This window comes from Mugil cephalus, chromosome 19 (assembly GCF_022458985.1).
Source record: "Mugil cephalus isolate CIBA_MC_2020 chromosome 19, CIBA_Mcephalus_1.1, whole genome shotgun sequence".
NCBI lineage: Eukaryota > Metazoa > Chordata > Actinopteri > Mugiliformes > Mugilidae > Mugil > Mugil cephalus.
In genome coordinates this window covers 3279115-3299356 of record NC_061788.1, presented here as the reverse complement: position 1 = coordinate 3299356, position 20242 = coordinate 3279115, and the positions used below count along the sequence as shown (strand labels likewise).

The 20242-nt window shown below is 40.3% G+C and overlaps 1 protein-coding gene across 2 annotated transcripts in view; it reads right to left on the bottom strand.

The window, feature by feature from the left end:
• Positions 1 to 855: 855 nt before the first annotated feature.
• LOC124997125 (synaptic vesicle glycoprotein 2C-like) overlaps positions 856 to 20242 on the bottom strand; it is a 45562-nt gene continuing 26175 nt past the window's right edge. For both annotated transcript variants that reach the window (XM_047570718.1, XM_047570719.1), the window contains exons 5-13: positions 13414 to 13547; positions 11959 to 12048; positions 11763 to 11873; positions 11565 to 11653; positions 10735 to 10899; positions 7813 to 7946; positions 6241 to 6444; positions 5998 to 6157; positions 856 to 4846 (exon numbers count right to left, since the gene is read on the bottom strand). In XM_047570718.1, coding sequence (XP_047426674.1) covers positions 4663 to 4846; positions 5998 to 6157; positions 6241 to 6444; positions 7813 to 7946; positions 10735 to 10899; positions 11565 to 11653; positions 11763 to 11873; positions 11959 to 12048; positions 13414 to 13547 — 1271 coding nt within the window. In that variant the 3' untranslated portion in view covers positions 856 to 4662. The remainder of the gene's footprint in view (positions 4847 to 5997; positions 6158 to 6240; positions 6445 to 7812; positions 7947 to 10734; positions 10900 to 11564; positions 11654 to 11762; positions 11874 to 11958; positions 12049 to 13413; positions 13548 to 20242) is intronic.

The following is a 20242-nucleotide window of genomic DNA, read 5'->3' as shown; positions in this document are numbered from 1 at the left end:
AACATTTAACTTTAACTTGTTTGCCGTAACCCAATCAGAAATCAGTGTTAGCTCATATTGAAGTGTCTTATTAAATTGTTCAGAGCTGCTAGCAGATGTAAAGATGACATATCATTTAAAACCACACTGAAGCGTCTCTATATCTGGAAAAAAAAAGCACCATTAAACCTAACACACAGTCTCCTGTCAGTCATATAACTTCTCATAAAATGAATCACAGAGTTTTTAAAACCAGAGGCTGCAAGATTCAAAAGTAACAGTTCAAGGTCAGTCGGATCAAAGGCTGGAAATCAGCATATTATTTATTTCAAAGTAAAGCTAAATTCAGTTTGCTTTGTGCAGGTAACACACTTATTGGCCTCCTGTTATGCCCTGTAAGTGGCTCTCTGCAGTTTTTTGGCAGAGGAGTAACTTTTGCAATCTTCCATAGAGTTTGATAAATAGATTCTTTATTAACATAAATAGAAAATATGACATAGTCATAGTCTGCTGCAAGCTTTAGAAGTTTCCCATCTAAATTATCCAACCTGCAAAGGTTTGTCACACTTAATTGTAAAAAGAAGTTTTTCCACATCTACCTTTCGAAAAGTTTTAATTCAAAGCAACAATCTTTATTAAACATGATTTCTTATATTATTCAATGTATCTTAACAAAAAATAAAGGATTAGAGACTTTTACTTCAATACTTTAACTAAATTTTGCTTCCAATACTTTTACTTGATGGGTGTATTTTTTGCATTGTTGTACTTTTACCTGAGGGTGAAAGGATGTGAAGGTGGTTTTGGTTCGTTTTGTATAAATGGCGCCCTCTGCTGGCAGGAGTGGAAACAGACACAGTTGAAGCAAAACCCCACAGCTGTTCAAATGAAACTCTTTATTCAGGATGTAGACACCAGCATTCACTTGAGCCTTTTCTTATCAAAATAAATCATATCAAGGACAGGTAACTGTTTTGTTTTGTTTAGTTTTTTTGTTATTTTTTGTTTTTTTAAACACACATCTCCACGTATAGTTTCACAGCAGAGGTTTTCAAATCTGCGATGATTAGTTCGAACCGGAATCCCTCCCACCAGGGGGCAGAGTCGACCACCTCTGCTGGACAACATCCTATATAACATACAGTCATCTCACCACTAGCATGCCCTTTCACAATGACCCGGGAGTCAACGCAGTATAACGAAAAACCTGTCCACGACAAAATCTGACAACACATGAGAATGACACATTCACCTTTAGACCCCGGGAATCACACCTGTTTAGGTTAGCCCCACCCACCACCACCACCGCCAGCCCGCGAGTCAACAGTGAAGACACAGACGTGGGAAGAAGCGCACACACGACAGAGAGAAGGACTTCAGTAACAAACATGCAGGATTTCATTTTGGAAACAGTGATGTTTGCGGAGGAGGAGGAAGAGGAGGAGATAGAGCACCAAACACAGGGAAGCAGATCAGTCGTGAAAAACAAAAAACAAAACAAAATATCGTCTTTAAAAGGAAAACGCTGCACGCGGGAGGTCATTTCACACCAAATAAGAAACAGAAACGTCATGGTGTCGTCAAAGCGGACTGGAAGGATGATTATTTGCTATCATCAAACGCACATCGGACCAGTTTATTAACTACTTGACGCATTTTAGCACTGATGTCGCAGCAGCAGGAATACAATTCATTAAGGTTTTTTAGAGGAGTCTGTTTACCCAAGTCACACAAAAACTGATTCCTTTCTTTCTTTCTTTTTTATTTTTTGGCTTATCTTATAACGTAGACAGTTCTATTTGGCTGGATGTCCTCAGTACAGTGGAGGCAGATGTACTTTCAGTTTGAGGCATTCGGAGCTGAAAGGGGTAATTTGTGAAACTGTCAGACTGACGTATGCGCTGCCACATTCCCTGTTTAATGCAGAGATCCATCCTTAAACACAGCTTGTTTTTTCTGGTTTAGTTTGCTCAGATTTGTATAAAAACTTGTGCAAACAGCCCCGTTCTGCTCAGGATGAATGTGAGGTTAAATCTGCAGAAGTCGTGAGAAGAGCACTGCTCCAACAGATCAGTGAGCTGACGATTAACGTAGGAGGGTGTCACATTAAAGGCTAACACCTTCAGAAATGCAGAAGTGTTTCTCTGATGTCTAGCGGACACTAGCTAAGGGAGTTTCTGGCGGGTAACACCCGCAGATGTTTCCATCGGTCCTTTAGAACAGACACTTTGAAGATCTTCAAGAAACAGATCCATATTTATGTGTAATGTTTAAGGTGTAGTGTGAAGTGTGGGGACGAGGTAGCAATGAAGAAAAAAGTGTGTGTGCAAGTGTCAGACGTGCTAACCAGCTAAATAGTGTGTAGATAAGTTCAGGGCTACTGCACCAGCTATTGTTACGGCCACGGTTCCTGTTCTCTGAAAAGACTGTTAATAAAGACGTATCCAGACATTAGCGTATAACCAGCTAACCTACGAGCTGCACGCTACCAACTATGGCTCAGAGCTAATTAGGTTTAGGTAACAATGGCACATTATTGCACCCTATTTACCCTTCCTATAGTGTTTATTTATTTCTGTACATGTGTAAATCTTGTGTCAGTAAAGTCAATTCCACTCCAGTAGAATTTATTTAACGTTCTTGGATTTTTACAAAAAGATTTTACAAAAAGTAAAGTTCGCATAGATTCATTTACTGCCTCTATCGTGCCTCGGACCTCACTGAAAACTTCCAGCTACGATGAACCAGTCAAGCCAAACCAGGTGTGGAGAGCTGAAAAGGCCGAACACCTGGCTATCAAATAAGCTAACGCGTTGTATTTAATAAGCTAATGTAAAGGTTTGAACTGTCCGGTCGTAGATGTTGTCTCTCAGCTTCAACTCCTTCCACCTTCAAGGATGTAAAGTTACCAGCTGGATTCAAAGCAAAGATATCCTCGGATATTTGTTGTAGTTTTCCTTATATACAGTAAACTTGCTAACTTCACCACAAGCCCTTAAATATTGGACCCCAGGCGACTTAAAATACCTGCAATATGTGCATGAGCTTGTACTGTACTTTTGTGTAAAATGAGCACATGTTTTCATGCTAAACTAAAATAGCACTAGGCTAACGTTATTAGCCGCCTGATTTGCCTCCATTTGCACTGAGACCTGAAATCTTTTCAGGAGAAACGTTTCCTGGGATCTGGGTGAACAGACCCTTCACACATGGCTTTTAATTTCAATTTCTTACATGAATCCAAACTCTGTTTTCAGTAAACCATGAAAATAAAAGGGTATGACACACACACACACTCATACATACAGTGCAGTATCAAGAGATAAGGAACCAAATAAATAAATAAATAAATAGCAATACACAGCAAAGCTTCCAGCGAGGTTTGGAAGAGGACATGGAGACAGAGAGAGGCACGACATTTCAGAAAGGCCTTTGAGTTTTTTTGGAGGGTGCAGCAGCAGCAGCAGCAACAAGGCAGGAGGAGATAAACAGGACAAGACAAGCAGGACAATGAGACGGATAAGAGAGGAGAAAAAACAAAAAGGGGGGAAAAAGCATATTCGGATACCATCAGAAGTTTCCTGCAGTATAAATTCTTCTTAGAGTAGTTGCAACGGAGAGCAGCAAAGCCCTTCACGAGACGAATACAGACACGAGAGAGGAAGCATTCAGACAAATAAAGAAAAAAATAAAAGAAACAGGATTCCAATCCCAAAAGTCTCTTACTGTAAAAAGCAGAAAATGTAAACTTCTTTTTCACGTTAGAAATGTAGCTGCTGAAGTCGCCAGTTTTGACTAAACTACTGTACCGTTATCGATTCTTTATTTTTATTTATTTATTTATTCATTTATTTATTTTCTATGGCCTCTGCATTTTTGCAAATTGCAGCAAAAGGCTTAAATATCGTCAACCTTTAGTGGAATACAGGCGGAAGAGTTTAGGAACAAATGTAGCTTCAATTCCTGATCTAAATAAAAAAAAAATGTAGCCTAAATACGAAGCAGCGGGAAAGCTAGCTGGTTAGCTTAGCTCAGCTTAGCGTAGCCTGGAAAATGTCGAAATCAATTTCATTGTTGGTCAAATTTTTCCACAAATTTAAGTATAAAAACAACATGATGTAGTTTTAAAGACAGTATTTAATTTTTTGCAACCGGTCCTTTTAGGAGCTAGCAAAGCTGGCTATATTTGCATTTATGCTAAGCTAACTGGTGGTAGCTTCAAATACACGTAGCACCTAAAACGTCAAACTATTTTTTCCTATTAATCTGAATTTAGACAGACTGTGGGATTTGGTAAAAGAAAAGGTTGTTGGAAGTCCAAGCCTTTTGCAGCTTTGCTCGTGCATTAGTGAGTTGCATGTGTGAAACAGCCCATGGTATTAAACGAGCTGTCGATTTACAGGGAGTTCTGTCACCGCTCATAATCCCCTGGGACGTTTGTGATGTTTGATATTCCACATTAGCCTCCTCTGTACATCTACAGCTCCGTAAAAACTGCATTTCACTGTAATTTACAAGGTATTTGACTAAGAAGTAACAGGAAAACCCTTTATCTGACGCGTATTTGTTTGCTCGCGGTCAATAATTTATCAAATAATAAACATTAGATTGCCTAATCCTACTCCATAAACGAGTCGTTTGTCAGTGCGCTGAGTAAATACCTCGTAAACCACAAACTGAGGTTTACATGAGGACATTGGCTCGCGTGTCTGGCAGTCGGAGCCCCACCAGCCCACCGCCAACCAACACGGCCGACGCCAGCAGGATGGGAATGGCCTTGGTGATGCCAACCAGCGAGCCAAAGATCAGGTTGCCCAGCACGGCCGCCAGCTTACACATGGCATTACAGAAGCCAAACCCTGTGCCCCTGAGGAAAGAGAAGATAGTAGGTGGATAAACAAATATCTGGATATAGGAAAAATGGCTGGAGCGCTACTGGTGTCCCTCAAACTAATGGTGCACTGGAAAAGGGAACTACTGGCTGAAGGAGAATGGAAAACTCATGCAAATTAAAGGCACAAAATATCCAGGTGTATTAGAACATGCACTGTTTTCTTTTCAGTCTCTAGGGGCATAAGTGAGTGTGCAGTATAATTAGAGAGAGTCTGTCCAACCAGGAAATGGAGCGTCTGATCTATCCCTCTATGCTGATTGGTTCTGAGCTGGTCATGTGTTTCACGGGCGCCATGTTAGATACATCTAACCAATATTCACCCATAGAGAAGCGGCAATAACAGAGAATAAAGTTGGATTAAAAGCTAAAATATGGGGGAAACTCCACTGTTTCCGTAGTGAACAAAAACAGAGAAAGTTATGGAGCAGAAGATTAAAAGGAAGAACTGGATGTCAACTGGTTTTTCCCTGTTATGTGATGAGGTAAATGTCAATGTCTCTTTGTCGTTTGTTAAGATTTTATATAGAAAAATAAAGTCGCACCATCATTAATGTGAACCTTGATCTCAAAAACACCACTTTACAAATGAATGAAGTTTGAAGTTAGCCTTAGCCTAGCCTTATGCTAGCCTTATGCTAACTAGTTATCTAGACTAAAGGATTAGAAAAATAGCAGCTAGCGTCATATATACTGTGAAACCCATGTGTTCATGTAATTTATGTCCATGTAGACAGACACATTTAACTGACATGTAACTTTACCTCAGTTACTACTAAGTTTTTATGGCTAGCGTGCTAATGCTATAATGATAATACTAAATATAAAATATTTAAAATTCAGAAGACGCTAGGATATTTAAGTCAGGTGTGCAGTACTACTCTCTCTGACCTTTATTGACGTCACACAAAAGTCATCCTGACAGAAAGAAATAAAATCTACTTTAGAAGGTAAACATGAAACTACATTTCTTGTTCACACTGAGTCGAAACGTGTAGGTGTTTGCATGACTTTTCCATTTTCCTACAAATATCCGAATATATTTGAAATTTTATTCCTCAGAAAATTGCGAGACTAGTTGCACCCCTATTCGATGCGTCCTTTGTCCAGATGAGTTCAGCCCTCACCTCCTGTCTGTCGGGTACAACTCGGCGGTGACCACGTCCAGCGAGTTCCAGGCAGAGATGCTGAGGCCGTTGTAGAGACATAGCATGAAGATCATCATCGACTCGCTGGTGCCGAACCAAAGGAAGAAGCAACTGATGCCCGACAGCACCATGGAGCCTCCTGCAGGACAAGGCATCAGGTCTTAGACACAAGAGAAGCTCATGTACGTCAGCAGAGGTCCCCAAACAAAGACAAAGTCAGACCTAGCATGCTGAGGCGCCCTATTTTGTCCATGAGGAGGGCAGAGACGATGTTGCCAGGCAGCACGGCCAGCGTTCCCAGGAAGTTGACGAAGTAGACCCAGTAGGCGCTGTAGTCGTCGTCGAACGTCATCTGACAGCCCGTCTTGTTGTGGTGGAAGGAGCTGTTGATCACTCTCGAATTCGTTAGCTTGGCGTCGTCAATATCTGGAGACAAAGAGACAAGAGCGCAGGTTTCAGTTAAGATTACAATTAAGATCTAAGATTTGATCATATTTATACACTTTACACTATAGTATGGGACATTTTGAGCCAATTCAAACCCAATGAAAAGACATCTTAAACTTTTTTTTTGGCCCAAAACATGTTAATGTTCCCTCCTAAACAGACATTGTTTTTCCATGAGTTGAATTATGAAATCAGTAGTGGAAAGAAAGAGAAAAGCTCTACTCGATGCCTTAAAGCTTTGCTTTACATTGTCGTCGTGCTCCATTTTTCGAGCAGTGATTCAGTCTCTTCCAGTAATAACCCCACACCCATTGAAATTCTTCACTTTTCCAGCTAAGTTGAGTAAGATTGTGCGGGGGTGAGGGTGGGGTTGGTCTGGTCTGGTCTAGTCTAGTCTAGGTGTAACATCCACATGTATGAATGCCAGGTCCACGTGTAATTTTAACACTTTTGTCTTTGCGTAAACTGAACAATCAATAAATTATTGCCTCCCATCTTTATGCTAAGCTAACTAGCTCCGAGCTCTGATCCACCTCTGCATCTAACTACAAGAAAACAAGTGCATTTCCTCAATTGATTGATTTCAGTGACATTTTCTTATATTTTTTTTTAATTTATGAATTAACCCTACTCAACTATAGGATATTGTCACACTACATGTACAACCGCTCTCTACAAACACATTGCTGGGGGCAAAGAGACTTCATTTCCCATGGGGCACCACCAGCAAACCCAACGAGCCCTTACAGCTTCTGTGTTCAGCGATTTTCCTTTGTGTGCTGGAGGGATTCGTTCTTTCCAATCTCCCCCCTGGTCTGATTCAGCTCCTGTTCTCTTAGATGGAAACGCCTCTGCTGCTTTTTTCCCTTTTTCCTCCTGCTCACGTCTTTGTCAGACGCAAATCGTCTGGACTGCACTTTTACAAGAAAGGCAGGAAATGATACGATATGATATGAATGCAGGTTTCAGTTTCTTTGTTACAACAAAGTATTTGTGCTCAGATGCTCAGATAATCATGTTTATATGATCTGAATCGTCATGCATCACTTCGGGAGAATTTGTTAGAAGCTGCTCATGCATGACCTTTTTTCTTTTTTTTTTGTTAGATTCAGTGACTGATAGTTGACAAACGCATCCTGTGCTGGTGCGGAGGGGCTTAAGCAGTAATTTTAGAGACATAAAGCAAAGCCATAAATGCTCAAAGTCGTTCTTCCTCCTCGGAGCCGGAGGCCTGGACCAAAATGAAAGTGTCAGACAAAGAGACAAAAAGCGAGACGAATGTGTGCGGCACCTACATAGGATGTAGATAAAGGAAGGAAACCCCCCTCAGATCAGAGCCAGACTCACCCGTGTTGTAGAAGAAGGAGTCCACAAAGGTGCAGTTTTTGAAGGAGGATCCCACCGAGGAGACGTCCTCGAAGTAGCAGTTGAGGAAGGATGAGTCGATGAATGTGACGGACTTGATCTTCATGCTGATAAACCTGAGGACAGATGAAGGCAGATATAGGACGGGAAGGGAAGAAGGTTTAACTGTCTCTAAAGGCTCTTTTAAAGTACTAGGGGGACATGGATGCCATAACCTACGCATGTAGACGACGCCGTTGTGAGTCATTTATACTTGAGCCTCATCAGTCAGACTCTGTAATAACACCACCCAAACACTGGTTGGCGCTGTGTCATTTTTGCCAGTTTTAGTTTCTACTTCCTGCTTCGATTTCAACAATTGCTGCATTTCCTTTACCTCTAGACATGCGCAAACCCTAAATATCGCAATTAAAAACTGGTAATGGGAACATGCATTTCGAAAAAAAATTAAAATATCTAAACTTAAAGCACTTTTACGTTCTCATGAGGTGGTTTTTCAGACGTATCGATATAAAAGTTTGACTCAGGGGGTCATGTGATCAGTTCATTTGAAGTTCATCTTCCTCGAAGTGATGAAAATGTAGGAGAATTATGTGAATTATGTGAAGTCTGAGAGATGAAGCCATACGAAGTGTAAAAAACTGCAGTTCATCTAGTGGCCACTTGAGGCTCCAACAGGGAGCAAATCCCCATAGACCCCCATGTTATGAAACAGCGTTATTAAACATGTTTACAGCCTGGTACAAAAAACAGTTTTGGTTTGGTTTCACTTATTTCACTATTCATGACGACTGTATGAATTTATTTCTAACTCATTTGTTTATTTTTTATTATGGTTTAAAATTCTGCGTAATTAATGGTGTTCCCGCTTTGAGTGACAGGTGGGCGGGTCTCAAACGGCAGGCTGCGTTAGCTCCGCCCCAACATGACCTCCATGTTCATATGTGGAGTATCCAAGTGTCATCCAACATGGCGTCTGCAGGCTCCGCCCACTTCAGGCTTCATTTTCAAGGTTCAGAATCCAGTGGATGACGTCACGATGGGTTTGTCCATAGTTTATACAGTAAATGGACTTTACGAGAGTAACAGCTGATTCGCAAAAAACGCCTTTCAATGGAATCACGTACAAAGCGCAGTTGGAAATATCCTTCGCCGAAGTCGAGTTGACAAATGTTTGTAGCTTCAAACCTCTTCAGTTAACATTTCCTCCACATGTTCCATCTTTATTGATCCCAAACAATCGATTCGAAAGTTGCAGAGATGGAGAAACATGCTACTACCAAGCAAACCAATCACAGCTTCAGTGATGTGTAGTTACATTTCTGCAGCGTTAGGGTCTATGTAGGGTCTGGATTGTTAGCGTCACATCACCATTCTATGTGAATGCACGCACAGCAAAGGAAAGAAAACTGTGTGAAACCTTGCAGCTTAAAATAAATGTACATCTTAGATTTAAGGAAGGATGGCAATGATCCATCTTACTCCCCCAGAGGAATAACTAATAAGCTTCAAGCTTTCTCTCCAGCACGTCTAACAGGACGGGGCTCGTCACTTGGTTATTTCCAACCGTCTGGGTGATCTGTTGCACGTCGTGCAGTGCTGATGCAGAAGGTCTTGATTTCATCTATTAATAAATGCTGCCTGGTCTTTGGCGAGAATAGAAAAAAAAAAAAAAAGAAGAAGTAGAAGAACAGTGAATCAGTGTGTCCTTTGTGAAAGTGAGAGAACACCAGATGAGGGTGTGGGTGAAAGAGAGCCATAGATAAGTGTTTTAATTTCCTGGTGGTGGTTGGAGATAAAGGAAGCGGGATTAATATGACCTGCGGTGGTGTGTTGTTTACGGGGATGACGGATAGTAGCGTTATCCCACGACGGGACAAAGAGCTTTAACCAGATCACAGTGAGTTACTGCAGCTTGGAACCATCAACAGTGTAGAGGAAAAAGTACCTGGGTCTACATCTGGATCTCAAACTGGACTGGTTGACTAACATAGACTCAGTGTAGAAAAAAGGTCGTCTCCTCAGGAGGTTAATGTCTGCTGGAAGCTGCTGGACATAATATGAAGTAAATAATATTTAAACCATCTTATGACAATTCAGTGTTCTGCTTGGAAACTTTTGGACCTGGTATTCACTCCCCCACTAACAATATTGTTTTACCAGACACCACAGGACACCGTCAGAAGACCCATGTCCATTTTCTAATGAGTCATAACTGTTTTGGAGGCACAAGAACAACCTACACAGTATTAGGAAGGTGGTCATAATGTTATGCCTGATCGGTGTATACTCCTGCTACACCTGTTCTCTATTGTTTTAGTTTTCTCTCTTCAGAAGTTTTTTTGGTTTCCATGTTTTATTTTTCTCCATTGACTGTATAAACTATGGACAAACCCATCATGACGTCACCCACTGGATTCTGAGCCTCAAAAATGAAGCCCAAAGTGGGCGGAGCCTGTGGTCGCCATGTTGGATGAGCTTTACTCCGCCCACAAGTGGATACTCCAAATATGGAAGTAAGGGTCGAACTTTGAGACCCGCCCACCCAACTCTCCGCTACCTGTTAGCTCAAGCTACCACCTGTACTGTTGTCAGGAATAATTAAATAAACTATTGAGACATAAACGTTTTTTTTGTACCAGGCTGTAAACATGTTTAATAATGCTGTAAAGTTGGGCTTTTTAACATGGGGGTCTATGGGGATTTGCTCCCTGTTGGAGCCTCTAGTGGCCACTTGATGAACTGCAGCTTTTTTGCACTTTGACATGGGTTTCATTGCTCAGACCTGGAGATTTCCAGTTGATTACCCCACCGTCCCTGCAGCACCTTTTGTTCCTGTTTTATTTTTTTTTAATTTAAGTTTTTTTAATATAAGTTGTCATTAAATTGCGCTACGTAACGTACCTGTCGTTGAGAAACACCCCGTTCCTGTGGATCTGGTTCTCCAGGGTGAAGTTGAACGTGAAGTCTTCGATGCGCTCGTTGTTGTGGATCTTCACTCTGGAGGCGTATTCGTCGGCCTGGAGGTGTTTGATGACGTCCGGGAACCACACGGAGAGACCGTAGTACCTGCAATGCAACAGCAGCTACAGTGGTAAATCTGACATAGCCCTGCATGAAGACTTTTAATGGTGTTCATGCAAAACAGTTGCTGATTTTGCAAATAAGTCTAAAGAAATGTGCGAACTAAGTTTTTTACACCAGTTCACGAATCTGACAGGAATCATATTTGCAGCTGCAGATTTCTTCAAAGGCCGGGAACAGAACGTTTTCACGATGCATTTCTCCAAATTTAAAAGATCTGCAACCTCTCAAATGTGCAAATGTTGGCTTTGAACAGAGCGAGACGGCGTGAGAGGCTCCAGCTTTTGATCTTGGGGGGAATCATGTTAAAAAGAACAGAAAAGAAAAGAAGAGTCCTGGATGAGGTGTGAGAGCAATAATTGGACAATGAAGACACAAATAATAAGAGATCAGATAATGAAATGGATCCTAACAATTAAGATACAGTGATACAAGATAAACATTAAAACACGACTTGGCGTGAATTTCGATCTAATCTAACGTCATCAGGATGGTAGTGACAGAGAGCATCCACCTCAACTCTAAGTACTTCACAGAAAGGTGATGACTCAGGCCTGATATCACCGGGGAAGATACGCAGCATCATTTAACGTGACTGAACGGTGCAAGAATAACACAGAGAGGAGAGAGTAGAAGCAGAGCTGTCTCACCCAAAGGACAGAGTGAACCAGACCACAGCCAGTTTCACGGTGTTGTCTCTCACTGGGTGGTTGAAGCATCTCATAAACGTCAACCAGATCTATTATAAAAGATTTAAAAAAAGAAAAGAAAAGACGAATTTAGATCATAGAAAGTGTAAAACTGAGTGTGAAACAAACTGGGGTGAGATTTTTTTTTAAAAAACGTACTCCTCTGAGCTCATTCTTGATCTTGAAGAGGACCTTGAGCACCGGGTTGGTTGACTCATTCTGCATCTCCACCAGCTCGTCCAGCTGTTTGGGGATTTTGATGCGGTTCACCTGCAGGGGGAGACACTGGTTTGTTACCTGCAGCAGAGCTAAAAGGGTGAAAGGGTGAAAGGATGAAGAGCGGAGGTGTACTCACCGTGAAGACCCTCTCTGGTTCCCCGCGGGCGCGCATGTTGGTGTCGTGGATGTGTTTGAGCACCATCCAGGCCTCGTCATGTTTCCCCATCTACGAGAGAGTTCGGTTTCAACACGTCATCATCCTGATCCTACTTCACGTCCTTTTGCTCCCGTTTCAACTCTTTGATCTAAATCTGCAGCAACTAGTGGTGGGCGATACTGGGAGTTTTGGTATCAGTCCGATACCAACTAAATACTTGGCTAGTATCACTGATACTCGAATCATCATTGAATAACTTTGTATTTTTCCTTTTAGTTAGATGATTATGATAAAGAACACAGGACAAATACGCAAATACGTATATTTTTCTTAACTACAATATAAAACAATTTAACTGTGTTTCCTGAAATGTTATGTTTTCTGTAATGTTGTTGTGTTTTCTGAAATGTCGTGTTTTCTGAAATGTAATTGTGTTTTCTGAAACATCGTTGTGTTTTCTGTAATGTTGTTGTGTTTTCTGAAGTATTGTGTTTTCTGAAATGTCATGTTTGCTGTAACGTCGTTGTGTTTTCTGAAATATTGTTGTGTTTTCTGAAACGTTACATTTTCTGAAATGTTGTGTTTTCTGAAATGTTGTGTTTTCTGTCATGTTGTTCTCATGTTTTCTGAAATATCGTTGTTATATTTTAATCTTCAGGGCCACCATAAAAATAAGAAAAAGGAACAATGTAACTAAAATATAAATAGAACAATGTAAACTATTTTTGGGTTCATTTGTTTTTCTTTTTTTTTAAATTTACTTTTTGTTTCTTGTTGATAATTTAAATTTAAGTTATTTTATTTGACCCCAGAGTCCAGTTTTAATAGTTTATTTTATTGTTTGACTTCTATTACCGTTGTATATATGAGATGATTGTATTGTCAGAAAGTGCAAATAAGATAAGTAGAGTAATTTTCTTACTTTAAACAAGAAAATAAATGTTTGGTGATGCATCTATTGTTTTTATACAACAAATACACTGGCATCAGAAAATGTATTTCACAAATTAAAAGGACAAGGTTGATGATTATATATAAGAGGTTTCTTCTTCTGAATGAAGAAACACATCTGTTTGTGTGTTTTTTAATAGTTTGTATAGTTTGATTTGTAGACATTTATTATATATAAGAGATAATAGTATTGTCAGAAAGTGTAAATAGCATGTTCTTGAAAGATTTGTGATTATCTATAAGAGGCTTCCTTCTTCTTAATGAAGAAACATATCATCCACATCAATGCTGCGTCTCTCTGATGTGTTTTTAATAGTTTGTGAACAGCAGATTTATGGCTCAGACTGTTCATTAGCGTGAATCACTGTTTTCCTCTTTTTTCGCGAGGTTGGTTCAGAATTAGAAACATCCGACTGTCTCCGTCCTCTGAGGGACGCGACAGCTCCGCCGGGTATCACAGCTCACTCGGCCTCTGTTTTTTACCTCCAGGAAGAATCGGGGGCTCTCGGGCATAAAAGTGAGAGCCACCACCGCGGAGACGCACGGCAGCGCACACACCACCACGAACACCCGCCAGCTGTGGAACTGGTAGGCCGATCCCATGCTGAAACTCCAGCCTGCACAGAGAAGCACAGAACCGTCACAAACAATATAAAAAAAAAAAGTCATTTCCATCTGTTTGCATTTACTTTTCTCCCACTCAAGGTTGAGCAGCCTGTAGGTTTTATCCTTCAGTCTCTTACACTTAAGTACGATGAACACAGTAAAAGCATCTTGGTTTCATCCGTATATTTCTCACCTTTTATGAAGTACAGTCAGAATGAAAACAATTTTTGAGTAAAACCTGAGCTTTTTACGTTACTGTGTTGCTGCAGGCGACTCCTGCTTCACGCATAGTTTCACAGATTATTACAGAACCGTAAATCTAAATTTAAATGTCAAAGAAACTCTTTTATTATTATTATTAAAGTATTTTTCATTTAGAAAAACAGAAAATACATGTTGCCCACTCATGCACACGCCAGCGCCCCGAAATAACAAAGATAACAACATAAATTTACACCATTTCAACAAATTAAAATACATTAAATGTAAACGGCAAGGAGGTTTTTTATCATTTTAGATAAAGTATGTTGTTAATAAGTTGTTATGTAGTCTATCCACATATTCCATAAACTCAAATGTATCCTTTTCCAGCCTGAGAATGAATGTTGACCACTTTGATCTGGTCCTTGGATCTTTGTTAAACCTTCTCCTCCTGATGAACCAGAGACTTCATATAAATATTGAGGAAGCGTCTCCACTTTCTTACTTTTCACCAAACCATTTTCCCAGGGATCATTACAGATTAGTTGTACAGATGCAGAAAGGTTTTCCAGTATCTTTCACACAAGTTGTTTACACCAATTTATCCCTCAGATTTAAGCTTTAAAGGAAACTTAAGGAAGGAGACGTCTTTGGTAGGAAACTGAGTTCTTTGCTTTACAAGGTTGGTGGTGGTAGTATCTTTTTCCTGTGAGTCAGGTGTTTTTATATTTAGGGAGGAGGTGGAGTCTCCAGCCTCCAGGTCTGCTGGAGGACACGACCCACATTTTTTATTTTTCATTTTGCACCAAAAAGCACATGAAGAATAGTAGAATAGAAGTTCAACAGATTAGTCCTCTAGAAACGTGTTCAAAAGGAAACACTATGTTTTCAGTGAATAGGTGTGGTATTCAGAAAGGCACAAATAACGTGTTTTTACAAATACTCAACTCGAACAAATAGTTTTAAAATGAGAAGAAGACAAACATCCTGTTAAGAAGCTGCCCAGACTGAGTGACGCTCAGGAGTCAGGGTGAAAAGTTATTCTTAGTTTTAGTTATAGTTATATGCGTCTCTGCAGTCACGTCGTCTTCCCTTGGACCCGCGGCTCCGGAGCCGCATGCGGCTCTTTCGTTCCTCAGTTGCGGTTCTCTGCGGTGAGCGGTGCGGAGCAAGGACGCTGATCAATGCCGTTCACTTTTTTACGCTAACTAACTCAGAATATAATTAATTCAAATGTATTTTTATTTTAGTGCGTTAGTTTTTGAAATATAATTCTAAATTTGAATTGATGTTGATGTTTTAACACTAAAATAAAATGTGTTTAATTGTTTGTCGCTCAAAATATACGTCACAACTTCCGATGTGCGACACCCGCCGGCAGGTCCAGGCCGCTATTTATTGAACTTTTCGACCCCAGGTAAGAAAACCACGGATAAATCCCTGTTATGTTACATAAATGCAGTTTCGTTTTCTCTGTAGCAGTTATTTCATTTCATAAATGCAACACACTTTAGGCCTAACATAGAGGTAAACACGATATATGTAGTGTTACCTTCATTTTAGATGTCAAAGGGGTTTTGTGGCTCCCAGTGTTTCCTTTTCTGTGGGAAACGGGTCCAAGTGGCTCTTTGAGTGTTGAAGGTTTCTGACCCCTGAGTTAGACAAACTCTTGTACTGTTTCGAAAAACAACAAACTGATCCATGTCCATCGACTTCTGTGACACAGCGCCTTCCTCATACGCGCTCTTACTTTGAAAACTTGTGAAAGGTTTGTTTACTTATTTTTCTAAAGAAAAATCCTTTGAATTTCAATTTTAACTTTTGAATTTTAAAATGAAAATCATATAACCGCTCACTTTTTGTGTTTTAATATCCTTGTATGTATGAAAAACATAGACGCCACCAGCCCATAGCAATGACACACCATGACCCCCCCACCACCACCACTAACAACACACACAAGGGAAACCTGCACAATATTAGGCAGGTGGTCATAATGTTATGCTTGATCGGTGTATATCGGTGTAGGTGATGAGTCCATGTTGCCAAGCCTGTATCAGAGAATCAGTTTTAGGTACGTGTGTTAGTGTTGATGTGTTAGTGTTGATGTGTGTGTGTGTGTGTGTGTGTGTGTGTGTGTGTGTGTGTGTGTCTCCTCTAGCCTGCACCACTACAAACCTCATTAGGGGGGATTATGGCTATAATGGACTGGAGGGAATGGCTGACTGATTCAGATACTCAGCAAGATTTATGTCCCTACTCTACAGTAAGTGAGCACCGCTAACACACACACACACACACACACACACACACACACTGTCCTTGGCCATTGTTCGCTGCTGTGACACATATTTCAAAGCAGAGCTACGTGCATGTACACACATACTGAAACGATCCTACGCTGCGTCGCACGTGTAAATGTGGTCGTAGCAAACTGCAGGATTCAGTTATTTTATTTTATTAATTCACTGTATCACACACTTAAAAAAGACACACACACCCAAAAAAAAAGATACACACACACACACACACACACAAACCAGGCTTTCTGGCCTTTGTCCACCAGTCGATGCAAAGAGCACTGCGGCGGAACCAATTACCCACAGTCCACTGCTTCTTCTCAGAGAAAAAAAAAAAAAAAAAAAAACGTGTTAAAACGTTGGCATCTAATCAATTGACCTCGATTATGAGCCTCGGCCGGGACTCCGGCGTCCGCTCACGCAAATAAAGTTTGTGACGAAGGCTGCAGAGCTTCGAGTTATGAGGAACGAACACTAGTCTGCCTGAGAGCGTCACTGATCAGCCATAACATTATGACCACCACTGATACGTCGATACTTCCGATACCAGGTCTTTATGCTCTAAAGTCAATTCTCAAATCAAAATATCGATACTTTTCATACTTGGTGGTTGATTAGACATTTTTCATATATATATATTTTATTTTGCCTCCAAAATTTTAATTTGTTTAAATTAACTATGCTATTAGCTATGCTAATACACTATGTTTTAGATGTACCAGACACATTCAGGTGTATTTACACAAAGTATCGATATCCGATTGGAAGGAAAATCGCTGGTATCAGCACCTTAACAAATACTGTGTCGGTCTCCCTTGTGGGGGCTTTGGGTCCTGTAAATTTAAATTTAATTTAGACAGGTAATTGTCGTGACTTTCTTCTATGAATGGACTCCTCGTGATTGTAATTGACACATTATAGAGTCACACTCTACCCACGCTGTGAGAGAGGGAACTTCATCAGCTGGTGGTGAGAAAAAATAAAAATCTTCCTGAATCTCCCCCCTTTTAAAGCTCTTTCCTCCCCGCGTCCCTTCACCTTTCCCTCTCCCCCGACTCAGGCCACATAAATCAAGTGCACCCTCCGCCTCCTCCCCCCTCGTCCTCCTAATCTCCGTCTCTGCTCCTCTTTTCTTGTCCCCAGACCCGTCCGCACCAGATTGATTTCATTTCGCTCGTTTCGACCTCCTCCTCCTCCTCCTCCTCCGTTATCCTTAGATGTGTCACATATGAGCCGACCTTTTAAACACGGTCAACAAAAATACCGACTAAAATGATAAAAGTCTTTGTGTCTGTGTTCTGATTGTGCGGCGGGTTTAAAATGCTGTGTGTATCCATGGTGTAGGCTGACATACGCTTTGTCTGCTGCTGCTGTCGGTGCCTCCACCTACGCCGCCACCTGCCATGTGTTTGTGTGTTTGTGTGCAGCCCTGCAGGGACTTCATCTCCAAATTAAGCCCAACGACTGGGGAATTACTTGCAACGCTCCCAGCGTGTTATGCATCATGTTGTGATGCTTTCTTGACAGCGCCGGGTGGGAGCGCAGCTAAGAGGGGAAACACTGCGGCCGAGTCTAACTTTAGCGCCGTTTCCTATTTGTGGTAATCTTCAAACATTAGAGTGACGGCTGGAAACTTCCTCCACTTTGCAGCAGCAGATGCGGCTCTTGAACTTTACACAATGCAATTTCACCGACTGTCAGTATTTGTACGAGCGTTAAAGAAAAAGCACCTGTCATTTCTTTGCATTTGGATCATCTGCAGAGCTGCACTTTGACACTACAGGTCAAAGGTTTAGAAGCAACTTCAAGTTTCTGTTCACAATAACTTTCTATGTATTCTGGGATGTATTAAGTGCATGATCAGACTTTGCTTTTATTGATATGTACCATTTCCCAGACCGTTGCTGAATAAATGTCAGCAAAAGAAAAGAAGAAGTTATTTAGTTTTAGGGTTGACAAGATTTGCAAGAATCACAACTTCAGTGCAAAAGTAAAAAATAAATTAATAAATAAATCACAGTTTGCATTATTCACTTTAACTCTTTGGCTTTTGAGAGTCTGCAGATAAATATTCCTTGTGGAACGAATGCCTCGTATGTGTCATGCTGCTGTTAAAGCAAAGTCTAAGAAAGAGAAACTCAAATACCTGATTATTATAGTTGTTCTTTATATAATAATCATGTTTATTTTGATGCAAAGTAAAACAGTGAAACTATGATATTCAATCCAATCTTTTGGTCTGTAGTGTATGTCCATAAAATGAAATAGTTATGTGTTGTTTTTTTAATATATACTGTGTTCACCTTAGTGTTTTTTACTGTTTTTATTTTATACTGTGTTTTTTATACTGTCTTCGTTTGTTCTTACACAAAACCACATAGGAGATGACTTAAACTCTCCTCTACAAGGACAATAAAGACATTCCGTCTAATTTCCAAAACTTCCTGCACAAAATCAAAACTTAAGCTCTTTTATCTTCCATCTAGACCAGGTCCCACGTCTCAAACAATTATCCTCCTGATTTTATTTTATATGCATTTTTAATTTCTCCAAGTTATTTAGGATCATTAGGACCTAAGACGTATAAAGACTTCACATCATCTTTCAACAGGAAGGATTTGAAAAATGAAAAAATATATATGTCCTCATACGTGGACACTGGGATTATTTCATTATTTATATTATAATAAAGTCATCAATGTGTGACAAAATATAAAATTGTTTATGTTTAATACCTGAACATGGCTGAGCAAAGACAGAACAATGAAATCCCACCGTCCTCAAACGTGCACTTGCTAAATAGCGACGTTGTAGCTCGTTGCTACTGATAAAATTTGCTAAATTGGTGTCATATCAAACTAGAAACGTTAAGAAGCATAAATAAATAAATTTCAACTGTAAAATTTAATGAGGTTTTTGAATTGAATTGATGAAACTCATATACGTCACTCATATATCATGTTTTTACACCGACTAGTGTATTGACCCTTCACTAACACTAGATGGCAGACTACAGCGTCCACTAATGAAGCAGAATAAGCTGCAATAAAACCTAAAACTTTATGTCCCCATGTGAGGACGCCGGGTCTCGGGGGCTCTTTATATCAGAGGATTTCAGGGGACACAGGGGGCCTCACGAGGGCCGGACCAGTAACATAATAACGACACCTTTTCCCTTTGTTTTAACGCAAACAAGAACATTTAAAAAAGTTTACATTTAGTCATTTTACAAAACAACCCTGAAAAAAACAAGTGCAATTTTGACGCAATGCTGCCATCTACAGTTTAGTGTTATGTTATTTCCACAACTCTTAATAGAATAAGACGACCTCTAGTGGACAAATTAGGAATAGCAGTTATTTATACTGAAATTCACTTTGGAAATTCATCCCAAATTGGGCTCAAGGATGCCAAAAAAAGTGATTGTATATGTGTTTACGTGTCTCAAAAACTGATCCGAAAAAAAGAGTTTCTGACAAAGCAGAGCGTCAAATCTGCAGGAAAAGTAACAGAAGAAATCTGACTTCACTCGGTAGTACACTTACTTCATCAGCTGTTTCTTGTTTCTGCCACCTGACGTTTTACATGAGTCGTTTTTATTCTGATTATTAGCTACAGCTAATGGTGCAGCGCTGCTTCATTCAACCGAGGCTTGTAACCGGGCCGCTCCTCTCGTTCGCTGATCCCGAGGTCATCCATGCTTTTATCTCCTCCGCGAATGATTATGCACTTTATTCTGGACTCAGCAGTTTAGGGCAAAACATGCAGAGACGGGAGCGGGAGCTTTTTACAGAGGCACTCCAGTGATTCTGGATTATATAATGCATGGAACAGAGATGGATTCTTCTTTTTATCAACGCTGGACACTTTTTTCCCTTCATGTGTCGGATCTGGTCCGTATAACATTGCTGAAGTTGTTTTCTCATACTTGATATGACTCCACCAGACCTGCAGATGGCATTAGACTCTGATTTGATGCTGCTTTGTGTTTGCTGTGAGAGGCCAAATACTGTGATCCACTTTAAGATGCTCCAACCTCGGCTTCTATGCACTGGATCTTATTTCTAATGTCACCAGGTGTAAAGATGATTGTCTTTAAACTAAATCTAAACTATTTCATTCATTTCATATGAAAATGCTCTTTCTAACTTTGCTCTACATAAGTTTAAACAACCTAAATTCAGAGAATTTAAGTCCAGATCACT